The sequence below is a fragment of the Aphidius gifuensis genome, linkage group LG5 (assembly GCF_014905175.1).
Source record: "Aphidius gifuensis isolate YNYX2018 linkage group LG5, ASM1490517v1, whole genome shotgun sequence".
NCBI classification, from domain to species: domain Eukaryota; kingdom Metazoa; phylum Arthropoda; class Insecta; order Hymenoptera; family Braconidae; genus Aphidius; species Aphidius gifuensis.
In genome coordinates this window covers 16,140,675-16,165,354 of record NC_057792.1, presented here as the reverse complement: position 1 = coordinate 16,165,354, position 24,680 = coordinate 16,140,675, and the positions used below count along the sequence as shown (strand labels likewise).

At 24.6% G+C, this 24,680-nt stretch overlaps 10 protein-coding genes across 11 annotated transcripts; 6 read left to right on the top strand and 4 right to left on the bottom strand.

The window, feature by feature from the left end:
• Nucleotides 1-2,885: 2,885 nt before the first annotated feature.
• LOC122857898 (replication protein A 32 kDa subunit-like) lies at nucleotides 2,886-3,725 on the top strand. The gene is made up of 2 exons (XM_044160368.1): nucleotides 2,886-3,179; nucleotides 3,265-3,725. Exons 1-2 carry the CDS (start codon nucleotides 2,918-2,920, stop codon nucleotides 3,723-3,725), a joined length of 723 nt encoding a protein of 240 aa, XP_044016303.1. The 5' UTR covers nucleotides 2,886-2,917.
• Nucleotides 3,726-4,253: 528 nt separating this feature from the next.
• LOC122856488 (toll-like receptor Tollo) lies at nucleotides 4,254-6,303 on the bottom strand (the record flags this gene model as incomplete). The annotated part of the gene is made up of 3 exons (XM_044158162.1): nucleotides 4,254-5,060; nucleotides 5,866-6,096; nucleotides 6,169-6,303. Coding segments are annotated over 3 exons (1,173 nt in total), but the record flags the coding sequence as incomplete, so codon positions are not given.
• Nucleotides 6,304-6,906: 603 nt separating this feature from the next.
• LOC122856487 (cytochrome P450 4C1-like) lies at nucleotides 6,907-10,541 on the bottom strand. The gene is made up of 10 exons (XM_044158160.1): nucleotides 10,469-10,541; nucleotides 9,514-9,681; nucleotides 9,325-9,431; nucleotides 9,154-9,234; nucleotides 8,831-9,078; nucleotides 8,666-8,763; nucleotides 8,403-8,518; nucleotides 8,102-8,333; nucleotides 7,834-8,013; nucleotides 6,907-7,747 (listed from the first exon to the last, which is right to left on the bottom strand). Exons 2-10 carry the CDS (start codon nucleotides 9,671-9,673, stop codon nucleotides 7,584-7,586), a joined length of 1,386 nt encoding a protein of 461 aa, XP_044014095.1. The 5' UTR covers nucleotides 9,674-9,681; nucleotides 10,469-10,541; the 3' UTR covers nucleotides 6,907-7,583.
• On the top strand, nucleotides 10,529-13,475 carry LOC122857887 (WD repeat-containing protein CG11141). The gene is made up of 3 exons (XM_044160349.1): nucleotides 10,529-10,748; nucleotides 10,875-12,943; nucleotides 13,012-13,475. Exons 2-3 carry the CDS (start codon nucleotides 10,936-10,938, stop codon nucleotides 13,074-13,076), a joined length of 2,073 nt encoding a protein of 690 aa, XP_044016284.1. The 5' UTR covers nucleotides 10,529-10,748; nucleotides 10,875-10,935; the 3' UTR covers nucleotides 13,077-13,475.
• Nucleotides 13,476-13,482: 7 nt separating this feature from the next.
• Nucleotides 13,483-14,877, bottom strand: LOC122857893 (protein IMPACT-A-like). The gene is made up of 4 exons (XM_044160363.1): nucleotides 14,545-14,877; nucleotides 14,219-14,454; nucleotides 13,880-14,128; nucleotides 13,483-13,812 (listed from the first exon to the last, which is right to left on the bottom strand). Exons 1-4 carry the CDS (start codon nucleotides 14,563-14,565, stop codon nucleotides 13,500-13,502), a joined length of 819 nt encoding a protein of 272 aa, XP_044016298.1. The 5' UTR covers nucleotides 14,566-14,877; the 3' UTR covers nucleotides 13,483-13,499.
• Nucleotides 14,878-15,029: 152 nt separating this feature from the next.
• Nucleotides 15,030-17,178, top strand: LOC122857891 (coatomer subunit delta-like). Its single transcript, XM_044160360.1, has 5 exons — nucleotides 15,030-15,161; nucleotides 15,236-15,275; nucleotides 15,362-16,477; nucleotides 16,545-16,861; nucleotides 16,930-17,178. The coding sequence occupies exons 1-5, from the start codon at nucleotides 15,159-15,161 to the stop codon at nucleotides 17,017-17,019; spliced, it is 1,566 nt and encodes a 521-aa protein (XP_044016295.1). The 5' UTR covers nucleotides 15,030-15,158; the 3' UTR covers nucleotides 17,020-17,178.
• A 73-nt stretch (nucleotides 17,179-17,251) lies between these two features.
• Nucleotides 17,252-18,767, top strand: LOC122857896 (mitochondrial intermembrane space import and assembly protein 40-B-like). Of its 2 annotated transcripts, none has more exons than XM_044160367.1 (2): nucleotides 17,252-17,415; nucleotides 17,939-18,767. In XM_044160367.1, the coding sequence occupies exon 2, from the start codon at nucleotides 18,169-18,171 to the stop codon at nucleotides 18,568-18,570; it is 402 nt and encodes a 133-aa protein (XP_044016302.1). In that variant the 5' UTR covers nucleotides 17,252-17,415; nucleotides 17,939-18,168; the 3' UTR covers nucleotides 18,571-18,767. The 2 variants fall into 2 exon arrangements, with proteins under 2 accessions (XP_044016302.1, XP_044016301.1); XM_044160366.1 differs by having other exon boundaries at nucleotides 17,252-17,535.
• An 897-nt stretch (nucleotides 18,768-19,664) lies between these two features.
• On the top strand, nucleotides 19,665-20,146 carry LOC122856486 (mitochondrial intermembrane space import and assembly protein 40-B-like; the record flags this gene model as incomplete). Its single annotated transcript, XM_044158159.1, has 1 exon — nucleotides 19,665-20,146. A coding segment is annotated over one exon (420 nt), but the record flags the coding sequence as incomplete, so codon positions are not given.
• Nucleotides 20,147-20,687: 541 nt separating this feature from the next.
• On the top strand, nucleotides 20,688-22,895 carry LOC122857892 (coatomer subunit delta). Its single transcript, XM_044160361.1, has 5 exons — nucleotides 20,688-20,836; nucleotides 21,014-21,053; nucleotides 21,211-22,323; nucleotides 22,391-22,707; nucleotides 22,779-22,895. Exons 1-5 carry the CDS (start codon nucleotides 20,834-20,836, stop codon nucleotides 22,866-22,868), a joined length of 1,563 nt encoding a protein of 520 aa, XP_044016296.1. The 5' UTR covers nucleotides 20,688-20,833; the 3' UTR covers nucleotides 22,869-22,895.
• Nucleotides 22,896-23,450: 555 nt separating this feature from the next.
• LOC122857894 (ankyrin repeat family A protein 2-like) lies at nucleotides 23,451-24,665 on the bottom strand. Its single transcript, XM_044160364.1, has 4 exons — nucleotides 24,290-24,665; nucleotides 23,869-24,222; nucleotides 23,643-23,790; nucleotides 23,451-23,566 (listed from the first exon to the last, which is right to left on the bottom strand). The coding sequence occupies exons 1-4, from the start codon at nucleotides 24,545-24,547 to the stop codon at nucleotides 23,520-23,522; spliced, it is 807 nt and encodes a 268-aa protein (XP_044016299.1). The 5' UTR covers nucleotides 24,548-24,665; the 3' UTR covers nucleotides 23,451-23,519.
• Nucleotides 24,666-24,680: the final 15 nt, after the last annotated feature.

The following is a 24,680-nucleotide window of genomic DNA, read 5'->3' as shown; positions in this document are numbered from 1 at the left end:
TTATCCAAATAATACAATGATTTATTTGTCATATTTTCTTTATAATTTTCATATAAAGAATTAAATTCTGATGATAAACTTTCAATAAGTGGTTGTGCTTCGTTCATAATTTGTTTAACATTTCTATCTGCATTTTGTAACCAATGATTTCGAGATAAACGTTGGATAAAATCATTAGGTTGAAGACTCGAAGGATTTTGATGAATATTTTTAGATAAAACCAGACCAATCTGATGAATAAAAAAAAAATTAAAATCATCTAAAAAACAATTTGCAAAAAATTATATAAAATAAAAAAACTTACCAGACAATACAATGGTATTATCAGTAAAATAAATGATCGTTTTAAATTCATGACTTTGTTTTTTCCTTGACAACTGTTGAATGTCGATTAGAAGTAAGCTAAAATAAATTATCGTTGGCTTATATAAATCAAAAATGGATACACTGTAATTTAAAATAGATTTCTTATCAAAAAAATTTCCAACATTAGCCCCTAGGCTTTTTTTATTTTTAAGTCATTAATGCGAAATATTATCCACTCTGAAAAAATATATATTTAAATTTTAAACAATCTCAATTATGTAACTATCCTGTAAATTATTATTTTTTTTTTTTTCTGTTATAATAGAATTACCGGACAGCAGTAAAATAATTCTCTTGTTCAATTTTTTCTCTTCAATTTACAAGTAGACTTTAATTACTTAATCAAATACTTTTTCAATAAAAAATACTAATTATTTTGTAATTAGTATTTTTTTTCTTTGTCAGTTTTAAAATGTTTTTCAAGTTTTATCAAACTAGGTCAAAAATAGTCTGCAGATAAGAAAAATATCAATAAATTCGATTGAAAAAATAAAAAGAAAAGGAATTAAAAATAAATATTTTATGTGTTATAAATTTATATTTTTTTATTTTCATCATTTGATTTAATTACATTTTAAATATAAATATTTTATAATTTTATTTTTAAATTAACAAGAATATTTAAAAATTTAGACAAAATAATTATATCATTTTTTACAATGAAAATTTCATTTAAATTATATCTCGTTTTATTGAACAACAAATTATTGTCTCTTAATTTTTCAACGTTTCATTTTTAGAATTAAAAATAAAAAAATCATATATATTCATAAATATTTTATCAAAAATTGTTGTTAAATTTTGGCATTTAATTGTTTCCAGAGCTTCAACACGCAATGATTTATCAAGATTAATTTTTGAATTTTCATTGCATTTAATGAACATTGAACGTGTATAATTAATTTCACTTGTGAAATTTTTTTTCAACATATCATTTTTTCTACGTTCCAAGATGTTCATCATTCCTGCTATTTCTAGTACAGTTGGATCTTTACACCCTTTAAATACCTCAGCAAAATAAGTACACTTGAAATCCATTCGATTAGCCATTTCTTGATAAAGCTTGAAAAAAATTAAAAGAAAGTAATATTATTATCAAAAATTTTAGCTACATTAAAATTAAAAAATAATTTGATCATAATTACTTTATGAACTGGAATATTTCTTTCTTTAAATTTTTGTAATTCCTGTGTGAAGCAAATAGTTATGTTGTCAATTGTGTCAAGATAATCTGAATACATTTTTTGAAAACCGTCTTCAAAACAAACTTCATTAATTGAATTATTAAATTTTTTAATTTCATCCAAATAAATCATTGATTCAGTCGTTATATTTTTCTTATAATTTTCATAAATTGAATCAAATATTTCTTTGAAATTTCCAATGATTGGTTGTATTTCATCTATTATTTTTCCAGCACGTATTTTTAAATCTACAAATATGTCTTCATTATGTGCTGGCTGCGTATTTATTTGGATTGGAGATGGCAAAAAAACAACTGAAGATGAATTAATAACAATCTAATAAGAGAACAATAAAAAAAAATTAATTAAACATTCAATAATAAAAATTAAAATATATAAAAAAAATTAAACATTACCAAAGTATAAAAGATTGTCAGTAGAATAAACAGTCGACTCATTTCAAACATTTTTTTTTTTTCGTTACTAGTTGAATGCCCACAACTAAATAAAAATCACCAACGACTGATCTATATAAATTAATTAAAAATCAGGTGATTTTTTTATCGAAATACCCTCAGGGAAAATAAAGCCACCAAACAATCACGTGATCATAAAAAATAGCTTCTCATTAGCCCAAGGCAAAATTAAGTTGATCTATTTATTTTTAATCCAAGATATCATTTTAAAAAATACCAATATCAGGTGATCGAAAAAATTAACTATCATTCTTTTATTACTATAATATTTTTCTTAAAAATTTTACGAATAAAAAGATTGGATAATTTTTTTAGACTGTACTGTAATTTTATTTTTTATAATGTGAAATACTAATTCCTCTTGTTATTTTAATTTAAGCTCTCTACTTATGTAATTTTTAATATAAATTTAAATTAACCGCTGTTAATTTTTTAACAGTTGGTATTAACTGATCCAGTTGTTTGCCAACTTGAGAAAATCTCGCCTCAAAAATTAACACTGAATGCGTTCTTTCATGTCGGATAGAGGTCCTTCTCTTACTTTTATTCCCTTTCTTACTTTTTTAAATTTTTTTATCCTTCTCTGACCTGGTCTGTATTATATGCTGCTCTTTTCTAAAGACCTCAGAGAAGGGGAAAAAGTAAGAGAGAGGATCTATAAAAAATAAAGATAGCCACCACGAAAGAACGCAATTATTTTTTTTTTTTTTTCATTTCGTTGCATTTCGTTGCCAGCAGGCAGCAGTTCACGAAATACCAGTTGTCGAATTTTTTTTTAAACAAAAGAAACCGTTAGAAAAAAAGAAAAATAATTTAATTCGTTGTTAAATAATCAAATACTACTAATTGATATTTTTGATTAAATATATTTTGAATAAAAAATTGATAAAAATGTGGGAAAGCAAAAATAATACATCAATGAACAATGGTGGATATATGGATGAATCATATTCAGTCCCAACTCCAGCAGTTGAGAATAGAAGAACAGAAAGTAATTGTATTATACCAGTTACAGTAAAACAATTGTACAAAGGTACACCTGATAAATTTACTGTTGGTGGTCATCCAGCTAAACATGTATGTATTTATGCAGTTGTTCGTAAAATTGATATTGTTGCAACAAAAATATCATATGAAATTGAGGATCAAACAGGTAACCATAATTTTGATGAATCATTTGTTAATTTTTTTTATCAATATACATCAACTAATAATAATTTTGTTTTAAATTAAAATAGGAAAAATAACAGCAATACGTTGGCTTGAAGTTGAAGACAGAGATGATAGTATTCAAGTTAATAAATATGTCAGAATAATTGGAATAGTACGTGAACAAGCTGATCTTGGTCGTCATTTGTTTATATTATGTATGGAACCAGTAAACAAACTTTGTCAAGTTTATTCACATTTATTAGAAATAACAGATTTAGCACTTAGTGAAGATAAACGTGCAGAAAATGGTACAGAAAATGTAAATGGTCATGGTGATGTTGTTATTCATGGACTTGGTAAATATCCTTCAATTGTTTTACAAATTATTCGTGATTGTTCTGATGGAGATGGTATTGAAAAAAATGATCTTCTATCAAAATTACCAAATGATATTACTGCTCCACAAGTTGATGAAATACTTGAATCATTGACTTCTGAAGGGCATATTTATACAACTTGTACTGATGATTATTACAAAGCAACATAACTATTTATCATTTTTCTTTTTTTCTTTGAAATCATGTTTGTCTATTTTTTGTATCAAGATTAAGTATAAAAATGTCTTGTTTTCTTTTAATAATGCAACAGTATAAATTTTTATAATTTTTCATGACGAATCCATTAAATGTATTAAAATAAAAAATAATTTTTTTATAATTTATTCAGTTTTAAAAGAACAATTTTACTATTTTTTATTAAGATAAATTAATAACATTATCTATTTTTTAATTTCATCTAACCAATCAATAAAACAAATAAAAACTTACAACTATTTGCTGATCCAATTAATATATTTTCCTTTACAATTTTACAATAAATAATTTTTAAATTTAACAAGTAATAATTAACAAAAGAAAATATTTTCAAAAACACCATCAAAATAATATATTAAACCTGAACTTATATTTATTTTTAAATCTTCAATTAAAAGTAGATAAAAAAAAATATAAATTTCACAAGATAAATGCTTAAAAATAATTTGTTTTTCTTTTTATAAAAATGAAAAAAATCAATTCTATCTACAATGTGGAAGAGCATATTTTAATTTTTGCCAAAACCATGGATCACCCCATTTAACATATGTATTCATATACAAATACTCACGTAATTCATCATCAAGTAAATCAGCAGATGGTACATCACCATAAATAACAATAATAACTTTTTTTTTATTATTTTTCATAGCATGACAATAAGCTGTACGAAATTCTAATTTAGCCCATTCACTACTTAAAAAATTTTTAGATAATATAACAACAGTTCTTTTTGAATTAATAACTGAACGTATAACTTGATCAGGTATCCATTCACCAGCTGGCCAATCACGATAATGTACACACAACTTATATTGACCTCCATTTTCTAATTTATTTATTAAATTGTTAATAACAAAATCTCTATCCTTATCTGAATAACTTATAAATGCATCATAATTTTTACTCTTTTCAACTTCATATTCTGTAACCCACCATAAACACAATTTTTTATCATAAAGCCATATTTTAATTTCATGATGATAAAAATGATAAATAACAATTACAACACAACATAAAATACTTATTACTGATAAAAATATACAACTACCAATTAACCACTTGTTTGATGATGTATCTGAATTTTTATCATCATTATTATTAGCAATATTATTGGAAGTGTTATTAACAGATTTATCAGCATTATAATTAGGTTTATTAGAAGGATTATTAACAGAACTATTAGCAGCATTGTTAACAGGAGTATTAACAATATTATTATCAACAATTGGACAATTTATATAACTTGAATCTAAACCCTCAACAAAAGATCCTTGCAATTCTTTTGGCTCATCACAAATTAAATTATTAACATTTAGAATTATTGAATTTTTATCCTTTTGCTTTAATTTTTCTTTCAAATATAGTAATAATGTATTAATATTACAATTACAATTTAATGGATTGCCAGATAATTTAATTTGAATAATTCTTTTAATTATATCTGGCCAATAAATTTCGTCAATATGATCAAATGATATGTTTTTTATTTTATTATCACTCATGTCTATGTAAATGAGTTCACTAGTGAAAATAAATTCATGCATCTGTAATTAATTTAAATTAATTAAATAAATTGTTTGAGTAAATTTAATTATTTACATTACTTACATTTAAAATTTTGAATTCATTAAATGCTAGATTTAATGTTAATAGCTTTTTTAATTCTTTTAAATCTTGAATCAGTTGGGATATTTTGTTATTTGATAGATCCAGATTTCGAATATTAATTAAATCTTCAAATGGTGTTTTATTTGATGATGATGAAAGAGTCAAATTATTGAATGCTAAATTTACTGTTTGCAAATTTTTTGGACCAATAAATGCTTTCATTTCAATTTTATATATTTTGTTACCTTGAAGATTTAATTCTTCAAGTGATGATAAATCATCAAATAAATTTCTATAATTTACAAAATATATAATTAGCTTTTATTAGTTTATAAAAAAAAAAAAATGTAAAAATACAAACCTTGGAATAATTTCAATTTGATTCTTTGATAAATCAATTTTTTCTAAACTTTTTAAATTCAAAAATATACCAATTGGTAAAACATTTAAATTATTTTGTTGTAAAAAAATATGTTTAATATTAGTTGAATTTAAAAATAAATCTTCTGGTAAATAAATTAAATTATTATCATTAATATAAACAACTTTAAGTTCATGCAAATTTGCTAAAAATTTATTTGGCAGTGTTGTTAAATTTTTTCTATTTTCATTGAGATGAAATGTTACAAGTTTATTTTTATTAATTAATAATTTTGAAGATAATGACTTATTAGAAAATTCATTTAGTGTTAAAGTTATTGTCTCAATATTACGCTGATGTAAAAAAATATTATCTGATAAAATTTTTATCATATTTGATTTTAAATTGATACTTTTAAGTAGCACCAAATTATCAAATGACTTATCTTCAATTGTCATAATATTATTTTCTATTAATTGTAAATCACTGAGTGATTCAAGTTTATTAAAAAGATTTTTCTTTATAATTTTAATATCATTTTTTTCGATTTGTAAAATTTCTAATTTAATTTGTTTATCGAAAAAATTATCTGGTATTTCTTTCAGTTCATTGTTGATGATTTTTAATCGTTTTAATTTTGTCAAATCATGTAATAAATCATTCATTGAATTATTTATAAAATTATTAGAAATTACTAAATTGTTTACGCTTTGAAATCCTTTTAAATGATGTCGTGTTAAATTAGAATGAGTCATTTGTTTGGGTTGTGATAATATATCTAGTCTAGCAACATTGTTAACATTAAATTGTTTAAATAATAATATTAATTGTTGATTATTTGGCAGTTGACAATCATCAAATAATACATGTTTTATATTTCTGCTATCATCAGTGTCATTTACATTAAAATTATACCAATTTTTTGTTGATTTACACTGAATTTCTAGTGTTATACTTTTTAAAATAAATATGTATTTTTGTGTTTCAGTGATTGTTGATAATGTTTGATTTTTATATTGGTATTTTGGCTTGCAAATATATTTATTAGAATATTCACAGTAAACACAGTGGTCATCATGTTTTATTTCTTCAAGACACTCTCGACAATTACATAAGTAAATACACAAAAATAGTATCAACAATTTAAACCACTTCATTGCACATTTGATAAAAAAATTATTGTTTATTTAAAATTTATTTATTCATTGTATGTTTTGATTGTTTTCCTGTTTGTTTTATTTATTTTTAGATCAACTGTTAATCTATATATCGAGTCGAATGTTTTTTTATAACTAAATTCGTGTCAAGAAAAAATCATCAGTTTACACAACAGGTGGGAGATTAAATAAAAATCTATCTTTTTATTTTTAGATATTGATACTAAAATAACAGATTCTACTAATGACTGAAATAATCATTTTATTTTTTGTTTTTTTTTTTTTTCGATAATAATAATTTCGAAATGTCCTTGGTTTAATGATTTTATCGAGGGGCTATTCATTAGTGGAGTCACGTTTAGCTATGTATAGTATTTGTACTTTTTTGTAGTGACAACTTTTGTGAAAATATTTTTGCAAATTTTTTCACGATTACTTTGAATTTCTCCGTGATTACTCCGATTTTTTCCCATGTTGACCCATGCGGAGAAATGACGAGAAAATTTTTTTCTCCGAAAAATACTAACGTGGAGAAATGTGCAAAGAAATATTCTTAAACTTAAAAAATATAGTTTAAATGTATAGTAAATGTGGTTTCTATATGAGATTTTTTTAACTGGGAAGTTAATTTATTTTAAATGTAAAAACATTTACATTTTTTTTTTTTTTTGCTTTACAAATATCTAAGGTTTAATTTTTGTAATTGATATATTAATTCCATTACGACTTCTGACTGATATATGAGCATTTAATTTGATGCTTTCCATTGTTGTTGTTGTTGAAAGTTTATAGTTACGAACAACATCAGTAATGATAACTTTTAAAAGTGCCATTCCATATTTATAGCCTAAATAAAAAGCAAATCAATATTAATAAAATACATGAATAAACAAAATTATAAATTAACTATAATTAATAATTAAAATTACAAACCTGGACAAGCTCTAATTCCACCAGAAAATGGTAAAAATGCACTTGGATGTCTGGCTTTGGTATTTTCAACAGTATGATTTTCTGGATTAAATTTATTTGGTTCAGGCCAATAGTCTGGATCTCTGTGTACTGCATAAGCCAGTACAATAACTGAACATCCTTTTGGTATTGTACAAGTAGCTAAAAATAATTAAAAATAAAATAAAAATTATTTAAAAAACAAAATGTATAATATACATATTATATTTTTTATTTTATTTATAATAACCAAGTTTAATATCTCCAGTTATTTTACGTGGAAGAAATGGTCCAGCTGGAAATAGTCTCATTGTTTCACGTATAACCATGTCCATGTATTTCATATCAGTGCACATATCATAAGTGACAATTTCATTGCCAGCAATTGATTCAATTTCTTGTCTAACTTTATCTTGTATTTCTGGATACATTGCCAACATTAAAAATACAAAACTACCAACACCAACCATCGTATCATGTGACTGTAATTAAACATAATATTAATATTCAATAAATTATTGATAGTCCATTAAATATAGATTTTTTTTTACCCCAATAAATATTGTTGTTAATTCGTCATGAAGTTCACGATCTGTCCAAGAATTTGTCTTCATAATATGATCAATAATTTTATCACAAAGTGCCACTGGTACATTTGGCTCAATACCTAATTTTTTTGAATCATTCCATTCACGTTTTTTTTCATCAATCATCTTGAATAATTAATTAAATTAATTTAATATTAAATATAAATAAATTAATTAATAGAATAAATTTATATTTACATTGTACAAAAATTTCGAAACATTTCTACCAATTGAAAACCATGATTTTCCAATTTTGCTAAATTTAAATATAAAATTTGGATAAAGCCAAAATGTCACCATTCTTTGATGTAAAATATGCAGTAATCTAAATTATATTTATTCATTATTAATTTATTATTTAATTAAAAAATAATACAAAAATATACACTTACTTTTCAACTCCATATACAAAAATATTTGGTTTACCATTTTGTGCTTCACCAGGAACTCCATATAAAGTTTCAAACACTAAATCACAAACACAAGGTGCCATTATATGATGCATATCAAATTCTTCTTTTCCAACTTTATCATTTAATACTTCAACAAATTTACGTGAAAATTTATTGCCTTTTTCGACAAATATTGATAATGGTTTACCATTAACAATTGGCATTACTAATTTTTTATGAGAACGATACTGTACACCTGTAATTAAACAAATGTTTAATATATATTTTAATTACAATTAGCTTTTTAAATTACCTTTTGAATTAATCATTGAATTTTTAACAATTGTACGCATTAAATCATACAGTGAATCTTTTTCTTCACCATTTGGACTGGCAAAAAGTATCTGATTATAAAATTATAAAAAAAAAATTCATTATTATTTGTTACAATTAATTAAAAAAGCTAAATATAAACAAAATTTATTTTTCTATACCTCAATATCTCTTGGATCAGTCAATACAATTTTTAAAACTGGACCAAAATAAACACGATATGTTTTTGATATTTTTCTACTCCATTCTGCTAGTATATCGACAGTATCTGTGAAATTCAAATTTAGAAAAAATAAAAAACAATTAATTTAACATTGGTTTAATAATAATAAAAAATCGTAATAACTTACCATCTGTATTTATGAAAGACAAAGCATTTCCTATCAATGGTAATGCTCTTGGCCCAGGTAGACTTCTTGCAAATTTATAAATAGTTATTTGAATTTTAACAAAGTTAATTATCTCATTCCACCAATATATTATTCCCAATATTATTGATCCAAGTATCATCAAAGTTCCTTCATAAATATATCAAAAAAATAATAATTACAAAATCGTTATCAGCATCAATACGGGGAAATTTACGGGAAATACGGAGACATTTACAAGACATAGCGTTACCGAAATAATTAAATTTTTTTGCCTTTTTTCTATGCTGTAATTAATTTTATCTTACATTATAAACATACCATATTTTGATGTTAAAATTACAAAAATAAACATTGTTAAATAGAAAAATTAATATATAATTAATATAAATAAAATAATTATTAATTTTATCAAATATTGTTATCACTCTGTTGCTCAACGTTTTACAATAAACTCGTAATTTTATTTCAATCGAAATCAATATAAAACCCAAGTGTTGTATTTTTTTTTTTTTCTGTCATTCTATATAATTAATTGTAATTAAATAATTGTTTTTTTTAATTAAATAAATAATTTATAATTTATAATATTTTAGAAAAAAATTTTGAAAAAAAAAAAAAATTAAATCAGTTAATTAGATTCCACGACAAAAAAAATCGAGACAAAAAATATCACGATATTTACCCGCATTTACCAGATGCAATGGTTTTTTTGTCGCAATTTTTTTTTGTGGTGTAACCGTTGATCATAGAGCATTTGAAAAACATTTTTTTTTTTTTTTTTTTACGTTACATGATTTTACTAATGAATATTAACTTAGTGACAAAAAAAATTAATTAAAATAATTATACGTAATATCAATATTGACAAGCCTATTATTTAATATATCACGAATTGAAATTAAATTTATTTTTTTTCTACAACTTTGAGTATTACCAAAGAAATCGAAACAATCGAAATAATTTCGTCCGTGATTCCAACGATGATTTCTATAGTAACGTCGAAAAAATTTCTATCAACACAAGAGAGAGAAAGAAAGATAAAGACCTCAATAAAAAACACACAACTGTCAACTGTCAAGCATAAAAAAAATAAACAATCAATTAAAATCATTAATTTATAACAATTACAAATTTAAAAAAAACCGGTTGCATTAAAATATTATTTAAAAGATTATTTTGAATTTATTTATCAAAGTCATGATTGTCATTGAACGGTAAGTTAATTATTCATAAACTAACATATTAATTAACAAAATTATTGATTAAAATGTCAAATGATTTATTATTAATAATTACACAGATAAAAAAATAATAAATACATTTTTTTTTTATTTTCCTAGACATACAAAAAATGCCAAATAAATTGTTTATAAATTTGTTGATAAATATAATTAATAAAAAATGATGACGCCAATGAGTGAGGATGGTGGTCCTTTACGTGAATGGTCACCATTAACAAATCTACTTCAAAAAATACCATTAAAATTACAAAATGGTTTATTTACACAAAATATTAATTTAACATGCATTGATGTACTACCAGAATTCATTGCAATTGGTACAGATTGTGGTATTGTTTACTGGTACAATCGTGAGACAAATGACATGCAAAAATTAAAATGTGAATATCCAAATAGTACCAACAATAACAACAATAAAATAACATGCATAAAAATTATATCAACAGTTGATTATATGATTGCAATTGGCAATAGTAATGGAGTCATAACAATCTTTCAAGTACCAAAAAATATACCAGAATCATTATCAGACATAATAATACAAAATAAAAAAAAACAAATTGAAAGATATAATATTTGTGGTTTACATAATTGTCAAATAACAACAATTGAATGGTCAAAAAATGGTATGAAATTATTCACTGGTGATGCTAATGGTATTGTTGTTTTAACTGAAATTGATTTTTTCATGCACTTATCAAAATCAAGTGAATTGTTAAATGAAAAACAAACAATTGTACAGTTATCATATCACCATGGACTACTACTAGTATCAACGAGTTATCGAACAATACTAGTTGATAACAATAACAACAATAAAATAATCCAAATTGGCCAAAAAGAACGTAAATCATTGGGTAAATATGGTGCTGTATTTTCATCATCAAATTATAATAAATCAATAGAGAGTCAATTGATATATGCATGTCGTCCTGGTTTAAGATTATGGCAATCAAATGAAAATGGTATTGTTGAAAAAACATTGATGTTTAAAGATTCACTAAAAACAATTAGCAATGATGTGATATTGCTAAATCCAGTATCAGATATTATCAAAAAACAACGTAGTGAATCATCATCGTCATTTGGTATATTATTACCATTTAATGATGATTTATTTATAACATATTGTAATGATATTATTTATGTTATTAATCCAATAACAATATCAATAACATCAGCTATTTGTGATTTGAGAAAAGTCATTGATGTGTCATGCACAAAAGATGAAATATTTATTCTTGAAGGTGATAGAAATATTATTAGATTATCATATTATCCAGATAAAAATAACAGCAATGATAATAATGATTATAATAATTTAGTAACAACAAGTATAATTGATTTAAAAAATAAAATTAAAGATAATTCAATTGTTACAAATATACCATTTTATAAAATTACTAAAAATAATATTATACAAGCAATTAGCTCGGTACCAAGTGAACCAACAGATGGTCTTGATCCAAGAGCAATTGTAGCTGAAGAAGCTATTGAAGAAGAAATAGCTAGAATAATTGATACTGATATCATTGATGATATTAATATTGAAACTGATATTGGTAATATTATTGATAAAAGAAAATTGTTTCAAAAAATTAATCAACTTGAATTTGAAGATGTTGTATTTAATCCTGATAAAGGCAAAAGGGTTAATCGTAATAATGATGTTTATTTGGGTTATTCGAATAATATACAAGAAACACATTCGTCATTGATGACATTGAGTATTGATGATGATTATTTGTTGAATAAAGAAAAAAGAGATATTGAAAATATACAAAAAGATGTTGAAAATAAAGAAAAGTTACTGGCTGATGTATTGAGTTTTGATTTATCAGAGTTTATAAAACAGTCAGATGATTCTCAGGATGATAATAATATTGATTCAATTAATTATGTTAGTTGTATTATTAATAAAATTGATGATGATCATTTTAATGTTAATAATAATAACTATATTGATGAAAAAATTATTCAACAAAGTGAGGAGGAGATAGAGGATGATGATGAAGAAGAAGAAGAATCTGTTAGTTACAGAACAGAATTGAATAAATTAAAAAATCTTTCTAGCTTAAAAATTGAAAATAATCATTCAATTGAAAATCGTGTTGAAATAAATGAAAATACTACGCCAAAGGATCTTTCAAAAGAGCATCGATTTAATGGTTTGTTATTAATCATTATTAATCTATTTAATTCATAACATTTATTGATTTTTTTTTTTTATTTTCAGTATTATCGAAAGAATTTGTAACTTCAGCAATTTGTGATGACATTGACGATTGGGTTGTTGTGTAAGAAATGACATGGAAACTATAATTTATTAATCAAACTTTTTTTTTTTCTTAATTGAATATAATTACAAGACTAATATGCAATTTATTTCCTTAATACTCTCAAACGTAAATATATATTTTTTACAGTAAATAACAAAAAATAAAAAAGGATATAACATTCTACTTAATTTTTTTTAATAAACACAATAATAAAAATATAATAATTTATCTTTTAATAAATATGTCCTTTCTTTTCAATATAAAAATATTTAATTGTTAGAAAAAATTTGTTGGTTTTTTTTTTTATGTAAATTTCGTGCTAGTCATTGTTGATAAATAAAAAAATATAATTTATGTAAAGTTATTTTCTAATAAATAAGACAAAATTAAGATTAAAAAAAATAAAAAATTTGCTTTTAATTGATAAAAAATAAATAATATGTATTTATTTTTTACTATCTTTATTTTTTGATAAAAAATTTGCAACTTCAAGCACTTGACGAGCTGAGTTATTTATATGACGAAAACGATCTGGGCCAAGTTTGATGCCACCATACCATCTTGACACAATAACAATGACATTTGTAACATGAACATTATGAAGTAAATGTAGTAATCTCCCACCAGCTTGATTTTCACCGTCATCATCACAATCTTGAAATGATATTTTTTTTTCTTCATTCGTTATTCGATATGCATATGTATTATGAGTTGCATTTTCGATTTTCTTATTCTCCAAAAGATTTTTCAGCACAAGTCTGTTGATAATCAAAAGAAAAACAAATTTATTATATAATATTTTTATTTATTTTAATTTAAACTTACTTGACATCATCTGGTGAATTAACTCTAGCAGCATGACCTTGAAATGAACTTTTTTTAACAACAATAACTTCTCCATGATAAATATCTGGACATTTTTCGTCATTATTATTTTTTTCAGTATTTTTTAACTCAACTAAGGTATCATCATTATTTTCTATATTTTTTTCCATCTTTGGAGTATCATTATTAGTTGATTCTTCACGAATTTTTTCTACCCATTGATAAATTACATTTTCACCAGCTAAAGATCTAGAAAAAATTGTTATCAGATTGTTATCAAAATTATTTTGTTAAATGTTGATACACAATTAACAGAAAAAAAAATAGAAGAAAACTTACAAGTAAATCTCGTCGAGAAGCTGATAAATATGTTGTTTTTTTATAAAATTCCAGTGAGGTGCAAAGAGTTCATAGGAAGGTGGTGATGATGATGGATAATCATCTGGTAATTTTAAATATAATTTTATAGGTTTATCATTGTCATTGACAATGTCAATACTGTATGAACGATGTTCCTCGTTTTCAACATGCCAATCATCACCATAAATTGCACATAGTGCTTCAATTTCATCAATCTAACAAAAAAAATTATAATTATTTATTAATTAACAATATGGGCTATATTTAATGTGATTTTTTATATCAAAATTAAAATATCATCTCACCTGTTGAGTTAAATTATCCATATTTTTCAAAGTATCATTTGTTCATTAGCAATTTGATCAATAAATAAAAAACAACAAATTAAATCATAGATTTCTCTTTTGCAATAAATAAAAAACTTAAAACAACAATCTAAATGATGAAATATTTTATTTTTTACTCTTATTTTCAATGGAAAAAATAATAATAAAAGTGGCTTGTTTTGACAGGTTAATGTAACAAGGAAATAATTATCAAGAATAATTTATTTGTTGAAAAAATATATGAATATTTTTTTGTATAAATAATAACATGTTGTTATTTAATATTTGACAATTATTTTGAGGTTCTTCCATTCGCATCAATTTTTTATTGTTATCAATACAATTATTATTATTATATCGTGAAAGATAAACAATTACTCTATCGTCAGTCTAGGCAACTAGAGACGCCATTTTTTATTTATATTTTTTTTTTCAACTATCAATTGACAACGTGCAAAAATTAATAATAATAAAGGATACAGCTGACCACAGCTGACAGATAAATAAGTAGTATACAAAGTACAAACAATAATTGAATAGTAAATTAATAATTGCATTGAAAAATTATTTAAAAGAAGCATTGATAAATTAAAATGGTAATGAACTTTAATTGTTTTTATTTTGAATGTGTCAAACTTAATAATAATTTTATTAATAATTTTAATTACAGTCGCTAATTGCTGCAGCAGTATGCACAAAGTCTGGCAATGGTGAGTGATTCAATGACAATTTTGTAAAAGAATAAAAATTTAAAATTAAATTATTAATTGATGTTTTTTTGTTGTTGTTTTTTTAGCAATAATATCTCGACAATTTGTTGCAATGACCAGAGCCAGAATTGAAGGTCTGTTATGTGCATTTCCAAGCTTGAAAAAAACTGATGAACAACATACATTTGTTGAAACTGATTCAGTTAGATATGTTTATCAACCAATGGAAAAACTATACATGGTACTTATCACAACCAAAGTTAGTAATATACTTGAGGATCTTGAGACACTTAATTTATTTGTGAAAGTTATAGCAGAATATTGTACAACAGTTGATGAAAATGGAATAGCAAAAAATGCATTTAATTTAATATTTGCATTTGATGAAATTGTTGCACTTGGTTATCGTGAAAATGTTAATTTAACACAAATACGTGAATTTGTTAAAATGGATTCTCATGAGGAGGATCTTTATTTAGCCCTGAGAAAGACCCAAGAACGTGACGCAAATAATAAAATGCGTGAAAAAGCTAAAGAATTCCAACGACAACGTATGGAACGTTTGGAATCAAGAGATGGTTTTAAAAATAATAGTAGTACTGGTTTTGGTAATAAAAGTAGTGGTTTTAAATCAAATTTAAATGATAATGATAGTAAAAATAATATTGCTGAATTACCAGCTAAAGCAAATGATACACCACCAAGAAAACCACCTCGTTCTCGTGGTATGAAATTAGGTGGTAAAGTACGTGATGTTGATTCATTTGTTGACCAATTGAATGAAGAAGGTGAAAATATTAAAAGTACTACATCGTCAAATAATACAAATGTTATTGCAACAACAAAAATAACAACTACAACAACACCACAAATAATAAATAGCAAACCAGTACATTTGAAACAAGAAGAAAAATTAAGTGTACGTCTTGGTCGTGATGGTGGTGTACAAAATTTCGAACTTCATGGTTTAATAACACTTCATATCACTGATGAAAGATGGGGAAAAATACGTGTACAGTTGGCAAATAATGATACACGTGGTATACAATTACAAACACATCCAAATGTTGATAAAGATTTATTTAGAACACAAGGACAAATTGGTCTTAAAGTGCCAACAAAACCATTCCCAATAAATACTGATGTTGGTGTTCTCAAGTGGAGATTACAATCACAAGATGAAACATCATTGCCAATCTCGAGTAAGCATTTAATTTATAATATTAATTTTGTTAATCAATTTAATTAAATTTATTATTGTCATTGTAGTTAATTGCTGGCCATCAGAAAATGGTGAAAATGGATGTGATGTTAATATTGAATATGAACTGGTACAAACTGATCTTGAATTAAATAATTTACAAATAAATATTCCACTACCAATGGGCTGTAATCCAATTGTCAATGAATGTGATGGTGAATATCAACACGAAGCACGAAGAAATATGCTTGTATGGTCTTTGACAATTGTTGATGCATCATCTAAATCTGGATCATTGGAATTTTCAGCTCCATCATCTAAACCATCTGACTTTTTTCCACTCTCATTGTCATTTACATCTCAAACTCCTTACGCTAAAATCAAGGTAAATAAATATATTAATAATTAATATTACGACGATAATTTAATAATTTTTTTGTTTCTCGTTTTTAGATTGTTGAAGTATCAACAGTGGAAGATCAAAGTCCTGTTAAATATTCTCATGATATTCTATTTGTTACTGAAGATTATCAAGTTGTTTAATTTTTTTTTTTTTTCTATTGTGTGAACTTGATAATTGACATGTCTAATTTATCTTGTAATATTTTTAAATAAGAATTGTTTTTTTTTTTTTTTTTTACATTCTTAATTGTTGTTAAAGTTGATTAAAATATTTTATAACAACAATTTAAATTTAAAACACTGTATTGTGGTTTTTATTTAACTACTAATATTATTAATTTTTGAAAATACTCAGTGTTTTTTTTTTTTTTTTTGTATAAAAAAATTCTCTAATAATTCAACCCTTTTAATTGCTCAACATATGTCCAACAAAACAACAATAATACTGATGTCATCTCTTCTACTGTTAGAAAATGGAAAATGCTTTCTCTGATGTTTCTTATTGACCGGTTTATCGACTGCGCACTGTCATACCTGGTACGTATATTTCTACCATGTGGTATCATGATTTTTTTTTTTTTTTTCATCATTTTTCATAATCGACACGAGGCAGTAGGCACAACCATCTTTCTTGATTATCAAACAATTGTTAACAAAGTAAGTTAAATTTATTTTATTATTAAATTTAAGGAAGTGATATGTTTTGAAATTTTACACACAATTAGATCTTTTAATTCTGAATACAACGGTATAATTTTTTTTCATGTTGATCGATAAATTTATCAATATTTAATTGTTAAAAATATTATTTAACATTGACATTTATGGAGATTTCAAGCTTGTTTTTTTAATCAATTAACGAGTAATTAAATAAAAACAAGCTTGCAGTTGCTAAGTAGTTTAAGCAGAATCATGGAATATAGCTTTTGGCTTATTTAAAAAATTTATCACATAAATAAATTTATAATTTAGTTATTAATAACAATTAAAAAAATAAAAATAAATTATTAAGTGATTATATAATTATCATATTATTAATTTATTATTTTATTATTTTCAGAATACCAAATACTCAAAATCGTCAAATAAGTATTAAAAAAAAAAAACATTGGATCACATTTGTAAGATCATCACTTACACTGCAAATACTTACGAAGAGGATACTTGTATTTTTATTGTTAATAAATCATCAGTTAGTCCATTTGGTTTACTTTCTGACGCTCGTGATTATCATCATTGACATTTAATAAATAATTTAATAAAAACAACAGCAATAATAATATCATAATAATGTCTGCTGAAAAAATAAATAAGCAAGATGAAGAAATATTTTTAACAAAAAAAGATGAACCACCAAGTTACATGATTCATCATCATCCTGAGCCAAAACCAAGTCAAGGTCCGACAGGTGAAAAAGGAGAAATAGATTGGGATTGTCCATGCCTTGGTGATCTACCACATGGACCATGTGGTCCTGAATTTCGTGAAGTATTTTCATGTTTTCATAATTTAACAGCTGAGTCACAAGGTTCTGAGTGTTTTGAAAAGTGGGCATCGATGTACTCATGTATGTCGAAATACCCAACATTATATGCTAAAAAAAATGATGATGATGAAGATAAAAAAATCAATGATGAATCAATTAGCAATGATAAAACAACTAGCAATGATGAACAAACTGAACGTAAATAGTTAATTTAATATACTCAATTATTATAATCATTTATTTATTTGTTCTATTTTGTTTTGATGATTTAATGATGATGCAACAATTAAATGGCTTATTATCACGTTTATCACTTTGTTTATAAATCAATTCTACACAAAATTGTTCTTTAAAATAAAACAATTTTTTTTTCTTCTATCTTTTGATCTTGTTGGTGCAAAAAAACTTAATACAACACGATAATCTATTGTATCAAAAATGTACATAATTTATTGAATAAAAAACAAAATCAACTGTTGATAAATTTATTGTGATTATTAAATTCATTTATTTATTGTTAATTGACATAAATAATAATTAAAAATTAATTACAGGTGCTATTTTGAAGCTTTATTTTATTCAATATTCAACGCATAATTTTTTTTAGAATTTATTATTAAATTCCAACACTAGAAACACGTGTTTTTTATTTTTTTTTAAACCATCATAACAGAAGAAAAAATAATAAACAAGTTCTATGTGTGTGTGTGTGATTAGGAAAGTGAGAAAAGCACTCATGTTAGCCAGGCTGCGCACTGCCATACCTGGTATAACTGGTACATTTCTGCTACCATGTGCTACCTTGATTTCTTTATCATCCTCAACACGAGACACTACCGTGCTTCTTGATTATCAAACAATTGCTAAAAAAGTAAGTTAAATTTCTTTTATTATTACATTTAACGACGTTATATGATGAGAATGTCCTAAAATTTTACACACAATTAGATCTTTTAATTCTTAATACAACGTTACAATTTTTTTTTCATGTTGATCGATTATTTTATAATATAATTAATATATTAATTTATTATATTTTCAGAATAATAACAAATACTCAAAATCGTCAAATAAGTCTATTATTTATAAAAAAACACTTGGTGAAAAAGGATTAAATTGTTGTAAATTGTCATTATAAAATATAATCAAGAAACAAAGAATTTTATTGTACGTTGTGAAAATTATCCTCATTGATATTAAAAAAATAATTAATATTATTAAATAGTTAAAGGCTGTCAATAAATAATTTAATAAAAACAACAGTAATAATAGTATTATATAAACAATGTCTGCTGAAAAAATAAATAACAAAGATGAAGTAAGATTTGTAACAAAAAAAGATCATGAATCACCAAGTAAAATAATTCTTCCTGAGCCAGAACCAAGGCCAGGTCTAATACTTCCAAATGGTGAAATAAATTGGAGTTGCCCATGTCTTGGAGGTCTACCAACTGGACCATGTGGTCTTGAATATCGTGAATCAGCTTCATGTTTTTTTAATTCAACACCTGAAACAAAAGATTCTGAGTGTTCTGAAAAACTTGCATTAATGCTATCATGCATGTCGAAATATCCAACATTATATGGTAAAGTACATGATGATGATGATGAGCAAAAAGAACATCAACATGAAGATAAAAAAATCAATGAACATAAAAATGATAAAACAACTGACAATGACGAAACAACTGGCAATGATGAACCAATTCAACCTATCTAGAATTATCAACTGTTAATTTAATATACTCAATTGTTATTATCATTTGTTTATTTAATTTTTCTATTTTGTTTTGATGAGTTAATTAAAAATATTACAATATTATTTAAACAAAAAAAAAAAAAAAAGAAACAACAGATGATTTTGGACTCTAGATGATGATGCAACAATTAAATGACTTTTCATCACGTAACTTATTTTGTTTATAAATCAATTCTACACAAAATTGTTTTTTAAACAAAACAATAAAATAATTATTTTTTTTCTTCTATCTTTTGATCTTGTTGTATGTTAATAATTGTTAATACGACACGATAATCTATTGTACCAAAAATGTACATAATTTATTGAATAAAGAACAAAACTGTTGATAAATTTATTGTGATTATTAAATTCATTTATTTGTTGTTTATGGACATAATTGAAAATTAATTAAAGGATTATTTCAAAGCTTTATTTCGTTTAATATTTAATGTATAATTTTTTTGAGAATTAATTGTTAAATTCCAACACCGGAAACACGTGTTTTTTATTTTTTTTTTAAACGTCATAACAGAAAAAAAAAATAAAAAACAAAAAGTCGAGGAAAGCACTAATGTCACGTCTTTACACGTCATCCAAATGACGCCCTCTTTAAGTTAAAAAAATATTTACAAATTGACGATATGTTGAAGATTTGCTGGCATAAATCAACAATTTATTAGATTACCAATTTTAATAAAATATTCTCAATAAATCATCAATAATTCAAGATGGTAAGATTCTCCAATAATTAAAAATTTCATTAACCACAATACTCAACTAATTGACACTTAAAAATATGTTTTTTTATTTACTCCAAAATCAACCTGTCAAAGTGTCCAAATTTACCTGTCCTATGACAACACAACATTTTACATGATCTTGTTAATTACTTTACCATATTATTACAGGTATTAATTGCCTCAGCAGTATGCACAAAGTCTGGCAAAAGTGAGTAATTAATTTTGTTAAATATAGTAAATGATTATCCTAAAAATAATCAGTAACTAGTGATAGTAAAAATAGTTATGTCAATCAAGTAGTTTGTCTACTTGTTGATGTCATATCATTGATTGACCTTTAAATTATTTTTTTTGTTATTTTTTAGCTTTAATATCTCGACAGTTTGTTGAAATGACTAAAGCCAGAATTGAAGGTCTTCTAGCTGCATTTCCAAAATTAATGAGTTCTGGTAAACAACATACATTTGTTGAAACAGATTCAGTTAGATATGTTTATCAACCAATGGAAAAGCTATACATGTTACTCATCACAACAAAAGCTAGTAATATACTTGAGGATCTTGAGACATTACGTTTGTTTGCAAAAGTTATACCAGAATATTGTAAATCACTTGATGAAAATGAAATAGCAGAAAATGCATTTAATTTAATATTTGCATTTGATGAAATTGTTGCACTTGGTTATCGTGAAAATGTTAATTTAGCACAAGTACGTACATTTGTAGAAATGGATTCTCATGATGAGCGTGTTTATCAAGCTGTCAGGAATTCACAAGAACGTGAGGCGAAAAATAAAATGCGTGAAAAAGCTAAAGAATTACAACGACAACGTATGGAATCAAGTAAAAAAGGTGGTTCTAAAAGTTCTGGTTTTGGTGGTGGCTATGGCAACAATAGTAGTAGTTTTACATCAAATTCAAACGTTGGTGATACTGCAAATTATATTCCTGAAGCACCAGCTAAAACAACATCAACACCATCACAAAAAACAACAGCAGCTGGTCCTGGTGCTATGAAATTAGGTGGTAAAGTACGTGATATTGATTCATTCGTTGATCAATTAAATGAGGAAGGTGAAAATATTAAAAGTATTACATCGTCAAATAATACAAATGTCATATCAACAACATCAACAACAACACCACAAATAATAAATAATGAACCAGTACATTTGAAACAAGAAGAAAAATTAAGTGTACGTCTTGGTCGTGATGGTGGTGTACAAAATTTCGAACTTCATGGTTTAATAACACTTCATATCACTGATGAAAGATGGGGAAAAATACGTGTACAGTTGGCAAATAATGATACACGTGGTATACAATTACAAACACATCCAAATGTTGATAAAGATTTATTTAGAACACAAGGACAAATTGGTCTCAAAGTGCCAACAAAACCATTCCCAATAAATACTGATGTTGGTGTTCTCAAGTGGAGATTGCAATCACAAGATGAAACATCATTGCCAATCTCGAGTAAGCATTTAATTTATAATATTAATTTTGATGATCAATTTAATTAAATTTATTATTGTCATTGTAGTCAATTGCTGGCCATCAGAAAATGGTGAAAATGGATGTGATGTTAATATTGAATATGAATTGGAACAAGCTGATCTTGAATTAAATAATTTACAAATAAATATTCCACTACCAATGGGCTGTAATCCAATTGTCAATGAATGTGATGGTGAATATCAACACGAAGCACGAAAAAATATGCTTGTATGGTCTTTGCCAATTGTTGATGCATCATCTAAATCTGGATCATTGGAATTTTCAGCTCCATCATCTAAACCATCTGACTTCTTTCCTCTCTCATTGTCATTTACATCTCAAACTCCTTACGCTAAAATCAAGGTAATTAAAATAATCATAATCATTATTATCATTGATTAAACATAAAAATTATATGTAATTTTTATTTTTAGATTGTTGATGTGTCTACGGTGGATGATCAAAGTCCTGTTAAACATACAGTTGACGTTGTATTTTTTACAGAAAGTTACGAAGTTGTGTAATTTTTTTACATTTTATATTTTAAATTTGACAGCGATACATTGTCACTGTATTCCCAATATTTTAAAATAAGTATTTTCAATGATAAATTTTTTTTATCTTCATGAAATTTTAAATTACAAATAATATAGGATATATATATATATTTTTTTTTTTTTAAATCAATAACACATAAGTAATGAATTATTTAGAAGTTGAATTATGTCTTGAGCAATTTATATATAAAAAAAAAAAATCTTTTGTGAATAATAGCTTATTAATGGCATTTAAATACATATATATATAATATATATAATTAAAAAATCATAGAAAAAAGTTTAAAAAATTTTTTAAATAACAAATCTATTACGTCGATCAAAGAAAATTTAATTTTCTTAAAATTAAAACAATTAAATTATACATTCATGAAGCTTTTATTTTGTTTATTGCGGTTCAATGATATCTAAAAAACGTCCGTGCATTTATCAATTATTATTTCTCATGTAATTATTTTGTTAGCTTGTACACAATAAGAGAAAAAAAAAACAATAAATATAGATATAAATATAGATACTTTTAAAGCAAAAAAAAACGTTTAAAACTTATTTAATAAAAATTATAAATATTTAAATAATACTTGTGTATGTACAATAATTATATTAATTAATGATCAATCAAGTCACCAAGTCCTGCATCAGGTAATTTTCAATAACAGCTTTTGCTGCAACAAATATAATAAAATGCATATTAACAATTGAATTAACAATTGAACAAACTTAATAAATTTTCTAAAATACCTGTAGAAGATTTATTTTTAATAGCAGCATGATATGCACTGATGTTATGATTATTTCTCAGTGTTAAATCAGCTTTATAAATTAACAATTCATGACAAACATGTGGATGATCTCCATATGCTCCATAAATAAGTGGTGTATTGCCTTCCTGATGAAGAAAAAAACCATAATTAAATAATGAAATTATTTTATCAAGAATTTAGTTGATTATTAGTAATTTAAAAACCTCATCAACAATGTTAGGATCAGCTCCTTGGCTTAATAATAATTTAACAACATCATGATGTCCACATGATGCTGCAAAATGTAATGCACTATTACCAGCTGTATTTTTAAAATTTTTATCAGCACCAGCTTTTAAAAGCATTTTAGCACTTCCAATTTGTCCATATGCAGCAGCCCACATTAAACCAGTTAAACCATCATCATCAACACCATCAATTTTAACATTTTTTAAATCATCAGCTGTTAGCTCACCTTGTCCAGCTAATGTATGAAATGTTATATCACTACCAGCATATAATTGAGGAATTTCTGTTTTAGTATTTCCTCGTTGAAGATTTGTCAGTAATGTTGGAGGCTAAATAGTAAAATTAATAATTTAAAAATCATTATCATCAACAACAATGTAAGAATAAAAATTATACCTTGTAGGGTTGAAATGCACTTGTTCTTGTTGCATCTTGCCATGCACCAGGTGCCCATTGCCATTTCGTTTCAATTAGCTCTGATTTACAATCAATGTTTACATTGTCTGGTTTACATATAAGTGGTCTTGGTCTTATTGAACCATCAGCACAATCATGTACTCCAATGACACTGTCATCAACAAATTCTAATGTTTCATTACAAGATTCACTTGTTTCTTCTTTTAATATTATTTCATTACGCCTTACTGAAGTCATGACAATTGTTTTATTTTATTATTTAGGTATATTGTTGAAATTTTTTATTTTATAAACAAACAACAACAATGTCAACAAGGACAACAACAATCACTTGACAGTTGAGTTAAATCTTGTTTACAACTTGCGTTAA

What these genes read in the sequence shown, in the direction of transcription:
- LOC122857898 (XM_044160368.1), top strand. Translation starts at nt 2,918, where the DNA reads ATGTGGGAAAGCAAAAATAATACATCAATGAACAATGGTGGATATATG. An exon ending in TGAAATTGAGGATCAAACAG is followed by an intron (nt 3,180 to 3,264) that starts GTAACCATAATT and finishes AAATTAAAATAG; the next exon opens with GAAAAATAACAGCAATACGT.
- LOC122856487 (XM_044158160.1), bottom strand. Translation starts at nt 9,673, where the DNA reads ATGATACTTGGATCAATAATATTGGGAATAATATATTGGTGGAATGAG. An exon ending in GTCTTTCATAAATACAGATG is followed by an intron (nt 9,432 to 9,513) that starts GTAAGTTATTAC and finishes TGAATTTCACAG; the next exon opens with ATACTGTCGATATACTAGCA. An exon ending in AAAATCATGGTTTTCAATTG is followed by an intron (nt 8,519 to 8,665) that starts GTAGAAATGTTT and finishes CAAAAAAATTAG; the next exon opens with GTATTGAGCCAAATGTACCA.
- LOC122857887 (XM_044160349.1), top strand. Translation starts at nt 10,936, where the DNA reads ATGATGACGCCAATGAGTGAGGATGGTGGTCCTTTACGTGAATGGTCA. An exon ending in AAAAGAGCATCGATTTAATG is followed by an intron (nt 12,944 to 13,011) that starts GTTTGTTATTAA and finishes TTTTATTTTCAG; the next exon opens with TATTATCGAAAGAATTTGTA.
- LOC122857893 (XM_044160363.1), bottom strand. Translation starts at nt 14,565, where the DNA reads ATGGATAATTTAACTCAACAG. An exon ending in CTTCTCGACGAGATTTACTT is followed by an intron (nt 14,129 to 14,218) that starts GTAAGTTTTCTT and finishes AATTTTTTCTAG; the next exon opens with ATCTTTAGCTGGTGAAAATG. An exon ending in AATTCACCAGATGATGTCAA is followed by an intron (nt 13,813 to 13,879) that starts GTAAGTTTAAAT and finishes GATTATCAACAG; the next exon opens with ACTTGTGCTGAAAAATCTTT.
- LOC122857891 (XM_044160360.1), top strand. An exon ending in ATGCACAAAGTCTGGCAATG is followed by an intron (nt 15,276 to 15,361) that starts GTGAGTGATTCA and finishes TTGTTTTTTTAG; the next exon opens with CAATAATATCTCGACAATTT. An exon ending in AACATCATTGCCAATCTCGA is followed by an intron (nt 16,478 to 16,544) that starts GTAAGCATTTAA and finishes TTGTCATTGTAG; the next exon opens with TTAATTGCTGGCCATCAGAA.
- LOC122857896 (XM_044160367.1), top strand. Translation starts at nt 18,169, where the DNA reads ATGTCTGCTGAAAAAATAAATAAGCAAGATGAAGAAATATTTTTAACA.
- LOC122857892 (XM_044160361.1), top strand. An exon ending in ATGCACAAAGTCTGGCAAAA is followed by an intron (nt 21,054 to 21,210) that starts GTGAGTAATTAA and finishes GTTATTTTTTAG; the next exon opens with CTTTAATATCTCGACAGTTT. An exon ending in AACATCATTGCCAATCTCGA is followed by an intron (nt 22,324 to 22,390) that starts GTAAGCATTTAA and finishes TTGTCATTGTAG; the next exon opens with TCAATTGCTGGCCATCAGAA.
- LOC122857894 (XM_044160364.1), bottom strand. Translation starts at nt 24,547, where the DNA reads ATGACTTCAGTAAGGCGTAATGAAATAATATTAAAAGAAGAAACAAGT. An exon ending in GTGCATTTCAACCCTACAAG is followed by an intron (nt 24,223 to 24,289) that starts GTATAATTTTTA and finishes TTTACTATTTAG; the next exon opens with CCTCCAACATTACTGACAAA. An exon ending in TAAAAATAAATCTTCTACAG is followed by an intron (nt 23,567 to 23,642) that starts GTATTTTAGAAA and finishes TATTTGTTGCAG; the next exon opens with CAAAAGCTGTTATTGAAAAT.